The following is a 16,416-nucleotide window of genomic DNA, read 5'->3' as shown; positions in this document are numbered from 1 at the left end:
GGGGTTTGGGGAGGGGAAGGACTTCAATGCCATAGACTCCAGTTGCCAAAGTGGCCATTTTCTCCAGATGAACTGATCTCTATTGGCTGGAGATCAGTTGTAATCACTGGAGTTCTCAAGCTAGTACCTGGAGGTTGGCAACCCTACCACCACAGCAACCGTTTCCTCCAAGGGATCTGATCTCTGTAGCAAGAAGATCATCTGTAACTGGGAGGGGCCCCACCTGCGGATTAGTAACCCAGGCTGCGTTTGTCAGTATTTTTATCCTTGTGTTTTAAAGCGTATTGTTAAAAAAAGCCGTGGCTGTAAGGCAAGATTTAAATATTTGGAATTATTAGGGAATAGTTTTATCCCGATCTGGGACGCAGTTATTTAGAAGTGAGTTCCACGAATGGGAACACATTTCCATTCCATCTAAGCTTACTTGCAGTTGTTTCCTAAGTCTATAGTTATAACTCAATTTTCCTCCCAGCTCTGAACCTCCTCTGAGCGTCAAAGTTTGGAAAGCCCTTCTATACCTCTGGGGAAAGCCCTCTTGCTCCCCTCTTGGGGTTGGTGCCCGGAGAAGACCTTTGCTGCGGCTGAAAAGGCTTGGCAGGTCGCGAATGAACCCATGATTGTAATAGCCTGCGATTGGCATCTTTGTCGGTGTTGAAGGTCGCTTTCTCGGAGTCAGGAGGAAAGTATTTAGGCTTGGAGTCCTGTATTGGAGCGGGCGTGGCATAATGGTTGAAAAGGCTGATCGGGGAGTTCCCAGTTACGCTATTCCTTCCACCATGCATTCATTAAGTGGTCATAAGCAAGGGCCAGCCCTCTCATCCTCTTCTCCCTTCATCTGCGTGGCGGTGTCGGATCAGGATTGCTGGGGTGGATCCTACCACTCCACTGAGCAAAGTCAGTTCATTTATTTATTAAAATATTTATACCCCACCTTTTGTTTTGGCCCGGGTTTGAAGCATTCTTTCAACTTAAGCGGCTCTTCTGTTGGCGATAGAGCCGCTTAAGTTGAAGGAAGGCCCCATTAGACCATGGCAGTGGTTGGAGTCACCCTTCTGTCTTCCAGGGCTGTAGAGAGCCAGTGTGGTGTAGTGGTTAGGAGCTGCGGAGTCTAATCTGGAGAACTGGGTTCGATTCCCCACGCCTCCACATGAAGCCTGCTGGGTGACCTTGGGCTAGTCACAGTTCTCTCCGAACTCTCTCAGCCCCACTAAACTCACAAGGTGCCTGTTAGGGGGAGGGGAAGGGAAGGCGATTGTAAGCCTCTTTGAGACTCCTTACAGTAGAGAAAAAGCAGGGTATAAAACCAACTCTTCTCATCTTCTAGTACACATTGAAAGCACGGAGTATGTCATTGATTCCTAAGGCAGTCGAATGCATTCAAAACACCGTGGACCTTGGGACTAAACCCACTTGAGAACGGAGTTTGTAAAAATCTGCTGGGAGAGCCAAACACAGAACTCCCAGGGCCCGTCTAGCTCGCATGGATAATAAATGCAGATTCTTTGCATTCTTGGAGTTTTGAACTCTTCAATATGAACACTTTTGTATCTTTTGTGTGACTTTATATCACCTCAAAATGAGCCCTTTATCTCTTTCTAGTACAGTTGGCTGTATTGATCCTTTGATGACCAAACTGCATGTGGAATTGCAGGCTGCTAATGAAATTTGTCTATATTTTTGTTTAGAGCGAACATCAGATCTTAGAAGAAGAGAAAGGTTGATGAAAACAAACATGCCTTTGTTTAGCAAATCGTACAAAAACCCCGCTGAGATTGTGAAGACTCTGAAAGAAAACCTGGCCGTGTTGGAAAAGCAGGATAAAAAAACAGAAAAGGTATGAGGTAATGTGTCAAATGGCGATGTTAAGTCGAGAATTATTGTGCTAGAAGCTAAAGTGATAGGCCAGCTGTTTAGAAATCTTCACATTCACAGCTTGTGAAGATTTGCAGGATTATAGTAGTAAAAGGGAGCAACTTTCAAATCTAGCCAAAAATATGTGTCCTGTTTCTAACAAATCATTACTGTCACCGTAAACAGAAGGGGAACCCTTGCACTGAAAAAAAATGTTATTTGTGGCAATGCATTTTGGGTGATTCATGGGCAAGCACTTTGGAAGTAGAAGGGGGCACGTATTATTGCCAGGAAGGGAGTTTCTTGCTTCTAAACTGGAAATATAGGCTGTGGAAGGGAGTACCATGTCCTGCTTCCTCTGGGCATAGAGTAGGGGTTGCTGGGGGAGTGATGGAGGGAAGGTAGTTGTGAATGTCTTGAGTCGTGCAGGGGGTTGGACTAGATGACCCTTGGGGGTACCTTCCAGCTCTAGGTTTCTATGCTGTTCCTCTCTTACACCAGAAGGAACTGCCTCCCCCCTCCCAGTAAAGATGTCTTCCAGCAAGTCATGAATAACAAAAGGGAAGTACCTTTGTACAGAATGCCTAATTCACTGGTGTACCTGATGACCACAAGATATGGTGATAAGCAGTAACTTGGATGACTTTGAAAAAGAATTAGACAAATTATGGGGCCAAAGGGAACATCCATGTTCAGAAGCAGTATACCTGTTTACCAGGTCTGAGGACAAATGGCCTTCACGTTCAAGCCCTTTTGGGCTCCATCAAAGATATGGTGATAAGCAATAACTTGGGTGACTTTGAAAAAGGATTAGACAAATAAAGGGGCCAAAGGGAACATCCCTGCTCAGAAGCAGTATACCTGTTTACCAGGACTGAGGACAAATGGCCTTCGCGTTCAAGCCCTTTTGAGCTCCATCAGATGCACAGTGCTGTACTAGATGGATCTAAGCCTCTTCTAGCAAGACAGTTTTTTTATGCACTAGGATCAAGCCCAGCAGATCCTTCCTGGTGATCTATGTGTCTCGGGTGCCGATCATCTCTTTGGGCATGATCCATCTCCTGCATTAAGAAGGAGTTCAGCAATTTCAAACACAGGAGAATTATGCACATGCTTAATTAACAAGCTCTGTATTCCCTGGTCATCTAATTGAGCAATGCATTGTAACTAAATAAGGATAGAAGAACAGCAATGGGCGTATTCTTGATTTGCTAGTGGAAAGGTCAGTAGTAGTTCAGAAATAACATGCTAAATAACTTAAGGTTGAATTAATTATCTAGGCTAAATGCAAAGTGGCAAATACTTTGTTTCAGTTTGCTTGTGTGCCTGGAAACAAATTCTGAATAAATTATGCAAGCAACGCCATACGCACATGCCTTTTTAAAAAGTTCCTAATGCTCACAAGCAGGAAGAGAGTATTTCTTGCCCCTTCCATGCCTTTTCTGTGTAACCGAGAAGGGAAGAAACTTCCAGTGTGCTGTGTGTGGTGGTAGGGGGTGTTTTCTACACGAGCAAATGGAACTGCCTTATTCTGAGTCAGACCTTTGGTCTATCAAAGTCAGTGTCTACTCAGCCTGGCAGCAGCTCTCCAGAGCCTCAGGCAGAGGTTCATAGAATTGGAAGGGATCTCCAGGGTCATCTAGTCCAACCCCCACACAATGCAGGAAATTCACAACTACCTCCCCCCAACATCTCCAAGGAACACCTGCTCCACACCCAGAAGATGGCAAAAAAAAGAAACAAAAAAATACCCTCCAGGATCCCTGGCTAATCTGGCCTGGAGGAAAATTGTTCCCTGGCATCAAAGTGGCAATCGGCATTTCCCTGGGCATGTAAGAAAGGGCCACAAGTGCCAAACACGGACGCAACTCTTCCTGTCCTCCCTCTCATGATCTGCCTAAGTTCACAGAATCAGCATTGCTATCAGATGGCCATCTAGCCTCTGCTTAAACATCTTCAAAGAAGGAGAGCCCACCACCTCCCGAGGAAGCCTGTTCCACTGAGGGACTGCCCTAACTGTCAGAAAGTTCTCCCTAACGTTTAGCCAGAAACTCTTTTGATTTAATTTCAACCTGTTGATTCTGGTCTGACCTTCTGGGGCAACAGAAAACAACTCTGCACCATCCTCTATATAAAAGCCCTTCAAGTACTTTGAAGATGGTGATCATATCACCTCTCAGTCGCCTCCTCTCCAAGCTAAACATACCACACTCCTTCAGCCTTTCCTCATATGACTTGGTCTCCAGGTTCTTCCATATCACCTCTTAACTGGTCATTTTAAAAACAAGATGCTGCGGATTGAACCTGGGACCTTCTGCATGCCAAAGAGATGTTCTGCCACTGAGCCACAGCCCCTCTCCTAGGCAGCAGAAAGCCCAGGCCAAGCAAGCAGCTGTCAGCAGTGGTTAAATAACCAACTGTGTCACACAGAAGTGAGCAGAACTCATGACCTTCCTCTGCTAGTTTGGTTTGGAGATCTGTTTTCTCGTAGCTAAGCTGCTCTTGCTTCCTAGGCGTCCGAAGAAGTATCCAAATCACTCCAAGCGATGAAGGAGATTCTGTGTGGGACCACTGACAAGGAGCCCCCTACAGAAGTGGTGGCTCAGTTAGCGCAAGAATTATACAACAGCGGCCTGCTGGTCAGCCTCATAGCAAACTTGCAGCTGATAGACTTCGAGGTAAGCTGATGCACGCTAAAAATCCTGTTGCAATTCAAGAATTTGACTTTTGCTTGGCCCAGGTGGCCTGCGGGTGTTAAAACAGTTGCTGAATGATATGTAGGCCTTCTCTAAAAGATCCTCCCTAATATCCACTTCCATTGCAGTGGTAACGTACCTTTAGACATGCAAAATGCTGCTGCTGGGAAGCCAGAGCTGGCTTTCTTCAAAGGTTTTGAGAAAAGTAGCCATTAAGGGGAAAAAAGTTCTTGAAATTGTTGGGTGAGGTGGGGAGAAACGTTTTGGTCTTTGATGCATGGCTGTTCCACTCGCCATCACCCCTCCGATGACTTCGATGTTTTTGTGTTGATTATGCATGCTGTTTCCGACCGTCAGAGGTCACCTCGCGTTTTCAGAGACCTGTTTTATCTTGAATTTGAAAATGCGGGGGAACGCAGGGGGAGAGCGAGGCGACCTCTGATGGTTGGAAACAGCATGCGTAATCCAAACAAAGACCCGAAGTCATTGGTGGGTTGACGGTGAGGGAAACAGCCACGCGCAAAATACCATAATTGCACCCTGTTTTTTTTAATGTGTTAGCTACGCTTGCCTGTTTCACAAAAATTAACTCAGGTCTTTAACTGGCCTTGGGTTGGGGTCAAATAGAAGCAGGAACCGCTTGAGGAACTGTAAAAGCAAATGCATACTTCTGAAAATGTGCTGTCCAGGCAAGTCTTAGAAGTGTAGGAGCTTAAAATGTCAGGAGGCTTTGTGGGGAGGCTTCTCTTAGGGGAGCAGTTCCCCTGGACAGCTTGACTTGAAGAGCAATGCCTTGTTTTGTTTTTTCTCTGGTTTTGTGTGTGTGTTTTTGAGAAATCCAAAGTAAGCTTTCCTTCAATCTCTTAAAATAGTTAAGAGCTTGTAAACACAGTCCAGGACTGAAACAGACCCTTTTTATTAGTTGGTTGCTTCACAGTCCTCTGTTAAGCACACACACTCACCCTTAGCCTACTTGGCTCCAGCCAGCTTTTTATTTTGCTCAATCTTACCCAACTCCCCTCCTTACTACAGCCCTCGTTCCACGTGGCTCTTGTCCAGGCGGGTCCCATGGCTGCCTGCATTCAATTGCTCACATTCAGTGTTGTTAGGGCGGGGGGCGGGGGGGGGAGTAATGTGGAATGCGCACCCACAATCCTCAGGAGGAAGAAGAGTTGTATTTTGTATGCCGACTTTCTCTAGCACTTAAGGAAAAATCAAAGCGGCTTAAAATCACCTTCCCTTCCCCCACCCCACAACAGACACCTTGTGAGGTAGGTGGGGCTGAGAGAGCTCTAAGAGAACTGTGACTAGCCCAAGGTCACCCAGCTGGCTTCACGTGGAGGAGTGGGGAAACAAATCCAATTCACCAGATTAGCCTCCGCCACTCATGTGGAGGAGCAAGGAATCAAACCCGGCTCTCCAGATCAGAGTCCACCACTCCAAATCACCGCTCTTAACCACTACACCCCACTGGCTAAATTAGCACATGGAACTGAATGGTGAAGGATTAAAATGGAATGAAATGCAGCAGAATCATGCTCTGGACATACCATCTTGTGGTTCCATCTCCAGCTTTGGAAAACTCGCATGTGTGTCTCTGCATTTTTTTTTAATAGGGCAAAAAGGATGTCTCCCAAATATTCAACAACATCTTAAGAAGACAGATTGGAACTCGGAGTCCCACAGTGGAATATGTTAGTGCCCACCCGCATATCCTGTTCATGCTCCTCAAAGGGTAGGTGCTGCATTGAGAGGGGTTGAGGGGGGTGGGTAAAAACCTCTTGGGAGCTGCTTTCTCCCTTCACCCTCCGTGGTGACTCTTGGGTGTCAATCTCTCGCTTAGCTTTCCTGGATGAACAGTGCAGTTTTAAGAATGCCAGATCATGTGGCATGCTTTGCGGGGTGGCTGGGAACATGCAAGAGGGCAGAAGTCAGCTGATCTCTGATTTAAAGTGGCACTTTATATTTCCCTTTTATAGAGAGATGTAAAATTTCCAGAAATGTTGAAGCCATGGAGAAAAAATGTTTCTCTGCTTTTCCTAGAGGGAAAAAACCCTAGAGGGAAATGACCTATATGAAACCTAACAACATAAAAAACGTTGATTAGTTAGCATGTAAGACTGTGTTAATTGGCAGGTTTGTGGAATTTGAACACCTTCAGTTTTCTGCAAGGATAACCGCAAATAGAGCCAATGCTGAAATGAAAGAGAGCTGCAAACTTCTGCACCTTATGCTATCTTAGTACATTTCATTCATTCCAAAAGAAAACATATTTCATAGTTGATCTTTTCAGTGTTCTCAGTCTAAAGGGACAAACTCGGGAGAAGTCCAGATGTCTAAGAAATCTTTGCAGTCAAAACTGTATTTCAACCTTGAGAGTCTTAAGAAGTTCGACAAGACCAACCGTACCTTGTGCATTAGATTTACACGTTGGTACTTTTCTGTGTTGTATTTATGCATAAAAGGACTTTTTTTCGAACTCTAGATATGAAACACCCCAGGTTGCCTTACGCTGTGGAATTATGTTGCGAGAATGTGTTCGGCACGAGCCTTTGGCCAAAATTGTACTTTTCTCGGACCAGTTCAGAGATTTTTTCCAATATGTGGGAATGTCAACTTTCGACATCGCTTCTGACGCTTTTGCTACTTTTAAGGTAAATGCTTAATGGCGAGAGGATTTTGCAGTGATGCAAATCAATGTGTATAATATAAACTGATTTACAAGCGTGTGGATAAGGGTGATCTAGTAGACATTGTATACTTAAACTTCCAGGAGCAGTCAGAGATTCCAGAGTAAGCTTAGCAGCCACGGGATAAGAGGACGGGTCCCCTTATGGATTAAAAAAATTGGTTGAACAGGAAGTGGAGAGTTAGGAATAAATAGGCAGTTCTCACAGTGGCAGGGAGCATTGGGGACCCAAAAGGATGAGTCTTGGGGCCAGTGCTATTCAATTAGGTCACAAACCATCTGGAATTGAGGGCGAGCAGGGTAGCGGCCAGTTTTGGTGATAATGCCAAATTAATCAGGATGGTGAAACCAAAGCAGATTGTGAAGAGGATCTCTCCAAACTGGGTGAGCAGGCAGTAGTGTGGCAAAGAAAGTTCAGTGTGGGTAAGTGCAAGGTGATGCGGGGTGGGGGTAGGGAGTGGGAATCCTGACTTTCAATATGATGATGGGGTCTGAACTGCCCGAGATCAAGGACGAAAGATCTTGGGGTTGTAGTAGAAAGCTCGATGAGACATCGACACAGTGTGTGTGTTGGCCGGCTCTCAGGCTGGGTAAGACCTCTCAAGGGGCTGGCCCCGTGGGCCTTACGTTTGACGCCCCTGCCACAGAGTTTTCAAGGCAAGAGTCGTTTAGGGGTGGTTTGCCATTGCCTGCTGCATAGCAATCCTGGACTTGCTTGGTGGTCTCCCATTCAAGTGCTAACCAGGCTGACCCTTTTGAGCTTCTGAGATCTGACAAGATCAGGCTAGCCTGGGGCCATTCAGGACAGGGCCTTGCAAGCTATAGCATGTTGGTTTTGCAGTGATTCTCTCCCAGAGCTCAGCAAGATCATATTAGTAGCTATTGAAGAGTCTTATGAGACTGGACAAAGACTGGCCCCTAACATGCTGGCTTCTTCACTGGCGAGCCCCGTAATCTTAAGAAGCTTGACTCTCTAGTCTTAAAATTGACCTTAAAAAAAAAAAAAAACTTCACAGAAGAGTCTGTATGCATAGAGGCATTTCCTTTCCCATAATAAGCTATAATAAGATATTGTTTGTTTGGATGAAGGTAGGCCTAAAACAAGATACGCATGGGGGAAGTGCAATCCTAAGCAGAGTTACCCTCTTTTTAAGCTCAGTTACTCCAGTGGACTTAGAAGGGGGTAACTGTGTTTAGGACTGCACTATGAATACACAATTTATACATATTTTATGTGTCTTTTTAAAAAATGCTTCAGAGCTTTGAAAATTAATGAGTACATCCTTGTCCCTTGGAGCCTGACATACTTTGGTCCATTTGGAATGGCTGGAGAGTATATCGCTGGCAGTGTACTTAGGCTTTTTAAAATGGTCTAAAGCACCAGGCTCATATCGTCCTTCCTTTCTTCTTACACAGCTCCGTCCTCCTTCGCAGAGCTTGTACTAAGGAAAGAGAGTGGAGGGGGAGAAGTGTGAGTTGTGGGGGGAGCTGATGTCATTCTTCCCTTTTTAACATTCTTTCTCCAGGACCTTCTAACAAGACACAAAGTGCTGGTAGCGGAATTGTTAGAACAGAACTACGACATGGTAAGAACCGGAGACTTCTATCCCTTTCGAGAGCCAGAGTGGTGTAATGGTTAAGGGCGGTGGTTTGGAGCGGTGGACGCTGATCTGGAAAACCGGGTTTTATTCCCCACTCCTCCACATGAGTTGCGGAGGCTAATCTGGTGAACTGGGTTGGTTTCCCCACTCCTACACACGAAGCCAGCTGGGTGACCTTGGGCTAGTCACACTCTCTCGGCTTCACCTACCTCACAGGGTGTCTGTTTTTGAGAGGGGAAGGTGATTGGAAGCCAGTTTGAGTCTCCCCTAAGTGCTAGAGAAAGTCGGCATATAAAAACCAACTCTTCTTCTCCAAGAGGGATTTTAAAATGCTTGTTTGGGACTACTTAGCAGGACTACTGCTGTTGAGGTGTGTTTTATCCCAAAAAGCACAAAATCTGCTGCTGCTTTTACAGATTACAAAATCTTGATAGATCTTCACGCAGGGGGAAAAAAATCCGTCTGTACAACTGTATTCATCTCGGTAGTTTGAAACAAAGGGATCCACCCTTTTAAAAAATGAAGCCGTATGAAGTTCCAGAGGGGAATGGGAGGGGCCGAGGCTTAGTGGTACAGAGCATCTTCTAGGCATGCAGAAGGTCCCAGGTTCAAGCCCCGGCAACTCCAGTTAAAAGGGCCAGGCAGTAGGTGATGTGAAAGACCTCCACCTGAGACCTCGGAGAGCTGCTGCCAGTCTGAGTAGGCAATATTGACCTCTGTGGGCCAGTGATCTGATTCAGTACAAGGCAGCTTCATAAGTTTATTGTGGCACTTTCAGGATGCATGGCACTGCTGGGCCTCTGTAACTAGAGCGTCTCTCTCCCATCCTCTCCTGGCCAAGGAGAAAGGAAGCCAGTTGTCTGGGAAATAATATTTTTTTCCTCCTTTTTCTCTTTAGTTCTTTGAGGATTATGAAAAACTGCTCCATTCTGAGAATTATGTAACGAAGAGGCAATCTCTAAAGGTAAGATTAAACCTTTTGTTGTCGTTTCTGCTTGTCCTCGGCACTTCAGATATTAAAAAGGTGGACAAGTGTTGGTTGGTCTCCCGCTTTATTGTGAGGCTCATGAAAACCAGGCTTACAGTTGCTACTGTCCATGTACGTGATCAGCTTTGAAGAATTTCGTCCATATAAAATCCATGCAGAAGGGAGGGTTCAAAAATTCCTCATTTCTTCCAGATGAAAGGTTAGCCTGGAAAAGTCTTGCTGAAAAGGCCTTTTAACTTTGTTTGGCCGTGGAAAATAGAATCATAGAGTTGGAAGGGACCACCAGGGTCATCTAGTCCAACCCCCTGCACAATGCAGGAAATTCACAACTACTTCCCCCCCACACCCCCAGTGACCTCCTACTCCATGCCCAGAAGATGGCCAAGATGCCCTCCCTCTCATGAACTGCCTAAGGTCATAGAATCAGCATCAGATGCTTCACAAATATCATAAAATGCAGCATCTGATTTAGCTGTGAGACTAGCATTCTGTCTGTCTCCTTGTTTGCAGTACAGTTCTCCTCTTAAGTGTTTGGTACATGAGTTCAGGGCCCCTTTTTACTTACCGGAGTATGAATTTCAACTCGACCCCCCACAGCTGTTTCAAGGAGGGCTGAAACCACAGGCATCGGGCGGTTGCTTAAGCTGGGGGTATACCAGAGCATCTTTGCCTTATGACTCAAGGGAGCTCAGCATGGTGTAGTGGTTAGAGTGTTGGAATAGGATCTGGGAAATGCAGGTTTGAATCCCCACTCTGCCATGGATGCTTGTTGGGTGACCTTGGGCCAGTCACCCATTCACAGCCCAACCTCCCTCATGGGGCTGTTGTGAGGATAAAACAGAGGAGAGGAGAACGATGTAAGGCACTTTGGGTCCCCACTGGGGAGAAAGGCAGGGTATAAATGGAAGGAAATGAATGAAATAAAAATAAACCAAGGCTAAAACCGATGAGCAAGTGCTAGGGTCCTTGCCTATTGACTTTGCTACCCGCGTTGTGAGGCTTCCAAAGGCTGGAACAGGGTTCGGGAGCAAGATGTTGGAATGAGCACAGCGATGCTGACTTGCCCACTGGCTTCTGAGTAATTCACAGAGAGCTGGTTCCTGCCCATGTTTTTCCGTAGCTGCTGGGCGAGTTGATTCTGGATCGACATAACTTCGCCATCATGACCAAGTATGTCAGCAAACCAGAGAACCTGAAGCTGATGATGAACATGCTGCGCGACAAAAGCCCCAACATCCAGTTCGAGGCGTTCCACGTCTTCAAGGTAAAGCCAGAGGTCAACGCCCCGAGGGTGAAGCAAGCGGTGCGACTTCTTTTGGTTTGAGGGTGGCTGTTCTCCAGCCATGCTTTGGCAGGGTTGGTTTGAGGGGCTTTGTGGGGCCCATCCCCGAAATTGGTGTTCAGAATCATGCTGCCTCTGCACATGGAGGCTCCACTGGGCCATCATGGCCGATAGTAGGCATTAATGGGCCTATACGCCACAAGGACAGTTTCAGAGGGTGCTGATCTGCAAGCAGAACTAGATTTGAGTTATAGAATCATAGAGTTGGAAGGGACCACCAGGGTCATCTAGGCCAACCCCCTGCATAATGCAGGAATTTCACAACTACTTCCGCCCCACACACCCCCAGTGACCCCTACTCCATGCCCAGAAGATGGCCAAGATGCCCCCCCTCTCATGAACTGCCTACGGTCATAGAATCATCATTGCTGACAGATGGCCGTCTAACCTCTTCCTTAAATCCTCCAGGGAAGGAGAGCTCACCACCTCCCGAGGAAGTCTGTTCCACTGAGGAACCGCTCTAACTTAGAAAATTCTTCCTAATGTCTAGATGGAAACTCTTTTGATTTAATTTTAACCCATTCTGGTCCTGAAGCACCTTAGAGACCCAACAAGATTTTCAAGCCTTTTGAGAGTTAAAGCTCCTTCCTTCAGATACCAGAGGGACAAAGGGAGATTTGGCTCTGGGAAGCTTAAAAGGTAAATGAAATAAAATGTCCCCTGTGCAAGCACCGGGTCATTCCTGACCCATGGGGTGACGTCACATCCTGACGTTTCCTAGGCAGACTATGTTTACGGGATGGTTTGCCAGTGCCTTCCCCAGTCATCTCCCCTTTACCCCCAGCAAGCTGGGTACTCATTTTACCGACCTTGGAAGGATGGAAGGCTGAGTCAACCTTGAGCCGGCTACCTGAAACCAACTTCCTTTGGGATTGAACTCAGGTCGTGAGCAGAGCTTGGACTGCAGTACTGCAGCTTACCACTCTGCGCCACTGGGAAGCTTATACCGTGAAAACCTGGTTGGCCTCTACGGGCTCCTGGACTTATATTTAGTGCTCCTGTACACCATGACTGTGTCTAATCTCCTTTTAAAGCCATCTGAGTAAGCAGCTATCGCATCCCACGACAGTGATTTTCTTAAGTGTGGAGAAGTACTTCGCTTTTGTCTATCCTAAATTTTGGGTACCCTAAATGCCCTGACCTGGATGGCCCAGGCTAGCCTGATCTCGTCAGATCTCAGAAGCTAAGCAGGGTCAGCCCTGGTTAGTATTTGGATGGGAGACCACCAAGGAAGTCCAGGGTTGCTGTGCAGAGGAAGGCACTGGCAAACCACCTCTGTTAGTCTCTTGCCTTGAAAACCCCATAAGGGGTCGCCATAAGTCGGCTGCGACTTGACGGCACTTTACACACACACACACACACACACACACACACACACACACATTTTAGTATTATGAAGAGGAGACGTTAACTGCTGGTGAAGGGAACCTGTAACAATAGGGTATTTCCAAGCTTAGAACAAATGAATCTTGCTGCTTTGCTCTTTGCAGAGGAGACATGTTCTTCTCAGGCCTCCAATGAAAGGACCTCTTCCCTATCTGCTGAATTTTTTGGCATTTTTTTGGTTTGGGTTTATTAACCTGAAAAATCCAGGTTTTCTGGCTTTAGGGGGAAAATTTTCTGGTTTAATAAACCCGAACCCAAAAAAATACTAGAAAAAAATTGGTGCACACCCCTAGCTATGAGTTCTCCGCTTGATGAGGCATGTCCATTTCCAAGGGGTGTTCTGATGAAGCATGCTGCAGCACTGCTCTACCTCTTCACGAATCCTTCTGGGCAGAATTCAGGAGGCTTGTATTGGCCTGCAGTGCCTCTAGCTATTTTTAAACTTCTGTTCACCTGAATCTTCAGACCTCTGGCCCATTGAGATCTGTCATCAGTCAGGAATGACCTTAGGACCTGCATCTGCATACCAAACCCAGCATTTATGGAAAACAAGGAGTAGCAAGACTGAGGCTTGCAAAGAATTCACACCCTCTGATCCGAAATCCTCGATTCCCAGATGTGTATGGATTTGGCTATGTTTACTCAGCGGCAGGCACTCCATACGTGCTCACTGACCTGCTTTTTTATAACTTCGTTATATTCTAAAGGAGAGCTGTTGCACTGGAAAGTTGCAGGGTAAATTACCACCTAAAATGGGCAGTGCAGAATTCATGATGGCTGTTAGTGATCTAGTGAAAGTGCTTTTCCGAATGGTTCTTAATTTTTATTCTGTGTGAAGTTGCTTGGTCCCAGGGCATCCTTTTTTATACCTATTAAATAGTATACCAATTTGTTTAGTTGTCAGACACTACTGTGCAGTGCTCGGTTGAGCCTCTGCAGAAATCTCACTGGAAACAGAGGCAGAACCTTCAGTAAATTCTACTGTGTGAGTTTCATAAGGGATGGGAATATAATTCTCCCTATGGAGGTAAATAGACAAGGTTGCTTTGTGTTGTGTTGATCCAACCAGAAGGTATACCGGATTCAAGTATACAGTCCTAGGTAAAAGCAGCATATTTCTCCCAGCCTGGCCTTCTGCACTCTTCTTCCGTAAGAATCATGTGGAGTGAATTTGTTTATATCCATGTGATGCTGTTTTGCTGTGTTGCCTTCAACAGATGTTCTTGTGAGATCATTAAACAGACTAAATTGGAAGGCCTTTACTCTGGTAGATTTCCATCCCCTGCCTATTTCCAGGGAGGAATGAGGCATAACAAGGCAGAGAGAAGGGAGGAGGAGGAGGAGGCAGGGAGACAGAAAGCAGACTTGCTAAAAGGCCGATCGAATCTAGGTGGAAGTTAGGTGCACATTCCTTCACTGCATTCTCGTGTAACCTTTTGTGTTCCTCATGCGCTTCATGTTCCAAAGACAATGCTAGCTTAATGTAACTCAGGTCGTGCTCATGCCATTTATCAACACCTAAAAGCAATTTAAGGGGAAATGCATCAGCCATAATTGGGCTTGTACTTGACGCATGTAAAGGAGCAGAAAATAGTTCAAGGATCGACACAGTTGGCTTGGTAATCTGCAGTAGAGTTCCCTGCCTCTCCTTAACATTTCTGAGAGTGCCGTGGCTTGAGGGGACCGGTTGGCCACACTTCTAGCAGCCTTGAGGGAAGTGGATCTCGCTAGCCCAAACCGAACAGTGTTTAGTGCTTAGGTGTGAAACCACTATGAGGAGGTTTGTGGGGGAGGAGTGGGCGCTCTACATATTTCTGCTTCTGTTGGCTATTGAGTGGATGGATTAAAAAAAAATTCATTATTTGCTTTAGATAGAATGTGTGGCTGTCCTCAACAAGAGCCAGGGCTTTTTTGGCTCCGGCCTGAATAATGGTCTTCCCAGTGGCATCAGGGCCCTGCGGGGCTTGAAAGACAGAGCTTTTCCACCAGGCCTACAATTGAGGACAGCCGCGGATGTCATCAGTCTTGGCCTCCAAAACCCATTCTGTTGTTTGTGTGAATTAGAGGGGGCTGGTCTAAATCTGCCCTCTCGGCGATTATTGTATTTAAGCGCCATCTGATATTTTAGATTGTGTGTTAAATGGAGAATTATAGTTTTAAAATTTTTAGAATTATGATTGGTATGTTGATTTTAATATTACTCGCCCTGAGCCTGGCTTTGGCTGGGGAGGGTGAGTCAGAAATTGCAATAATAAATCAATAAAAATGACACTAGAGGATATACAGGATGCGCCAGTACTCGTCTGTTGCCATGTAGCAAGCAGCTCTCTTACCTATGAAGAGAGCCTTTGACCCGGAAGGCCGCAGCCGCTTCCATCAGAATTTACACAGTTTGCGGCTCATGAATAGAAATGCAGTCACTTCCAGGCCACAACTTGTAGACCTTCATTGCCCCTACCTCAGTGTTTGTCGTTTTGACAAGAATATTTTCTGTGAGCCTCTCCCTGCAATGGTGGGGAACCAGAAACATTGGAACATGTCCTCCTTAGGTGTAGCTACTATAAGGAGGACAGGGAGAAGATTCTTGGCCCTCTTTTAAGAAAGAGTCCTGGTTATCCTGAAGCTGCTAGAGTTGACATCCTTCTTAAGGATGAATTTTCTCAGGTAACAAAGTTAGTGGCCAAGTTTTGTAGAATAGTAGTTAATCATAGGAAACCTAAATGTAAATAGGAATGAAAAGTTGTAGAGTGGAGTGATTGCTTAAGTTGTACTATTGACCAGTTGTTTTAACAAGGGTAACATTTTGTATAGTGTTTTAATTAAAATGTATTGTTTTATACTGCCGCTCTGGGTAGGGCAATGTTCCTGTAAATATTTTATGTTTGGTCAAAGGACCATAATAAACAAATTATATTATTCTTTTCTGTGAGCAAAAAGAACCCCACCATAGTTTACAGTTTTGTAACTCAGAGCTTTGAAATCGTGAGCTGTTAAGAGACTGTCAACTGGGATTCCCGTTACTTTGCACTACCGCGTGCTCAAGCTTCAAAGGTACAACCATGAGGGCTACTAACTCTTTTGTTCCTGAGGCAATTAAAGCTGGGATTCTTCTGGTCCAGTTAAAAGCACCCAGAGCAACACGGCATAAGCATGGAGGCTCACCCTTCTCCGTCTCTCTCTTAGGTCTTCGTGGCAACCCCAAACAAGTCCCCAGCCATTGTGGACATCCTGTTGAAGAACCAGCCCAAGCTCATTGATTTCCTGAGCAACTTCCAGACCGAGAGGGCCGACGACGAGCAGTTCACAGACGAGAAGAACTACTTGATCAAACAAATCCGAGATTTGAAGAAGCCGGCTCCCTGAAGGGGCTTCTTTTCTGGTCTTCTCGTCGGAAGCCTTGATCTCGTCCTGTCTGTGTTGTTTGTGGTGGGGTGGGGGGTGCAAACCCACGGTGGGCTGCCAAGTGCCACTTTTTTCTTTGCTTGAGGCAGTATCTAGAGTGGTAGCCGTTTTACAACCGCTGTGCAGCCCCAAAATTATATATTTTAATCACGCCTATGATTATTTATGTCAGTCGGACGCTATCCCTCTTCTCCCACTGCTGAAGAGGCGGTTTTGCTACTACTTTAAACAAGATCAGGTGGCCGATCTGGGCAACCTTAACGTTCCTACTTCGCATAACTTGTCTTTTGCACTTGTAAGTATGGCGTTGGCCTAATCCTGTGCGCTCCGCCTCCCATGCGGAAGTGCAGTTTGAAGCCAAGAAAATAAGGCTGTTTTATTTTGCATTCTTTCCTAGTTGGTGTAAACCATTTCTCTCTTCTGTCTCCCTCCCACACACAGCTGAGGCTCCTATCCTCACC

General features: G+C 45.9%; 1 protein-coding gene across 1 annotated transcript; it reads left to right on the top strand.

Moving 5' to 3' along the window:
* Window positions 1–1,690: 1,690 nt before the first annotated feature.
* CAB39L (calcium binding protein 39 like) lies at window positions 1,691–15,916 on the top strand. Its single transcript, XM_056856618.1, has 8 exons — window positions 1,691–1,834; window positions 4,365–4,529; window positions 6,164–6,282; window positions 7,033–7,201; window positions 8,763–8,822; window positions 9,736–9,801; window positions 10,946–11,089; window positions 15,737–15,916. Exons 1-8 carry the CDS (start codon window positions 1,721–1,723, stop codon window positions 15,914–15,916), a joined length of 1,017 nt encoding a protein of 338 aa, XP_056712596.1. The 5' UTR covers window positions 1,691–1,720.
* Window positions 15,917–16,416: the final 500 nt, after the last annotated feature.

The sequence above is a fragment of the Euleptes europaea genome, chromosome 10 (assembly GCF_029931775.1).
Source record: "Euleptes europaea isolate rEulEur1 chromosome 10, rEulEur1.hap1, whole genome shotgun sequence".
Taxonomy (NCBI): Eukaryota; Metazoa; Chordata; class Lepidosauria; order Squamata; family Sphaerodactylidae; genus Euleptes; species Euleptes europaea.
The sequence above is the reverse complement of the archived record's forward strand: the minus strand, read 5'-3'. Positions and strand labels throughout refer to the sequence as shown.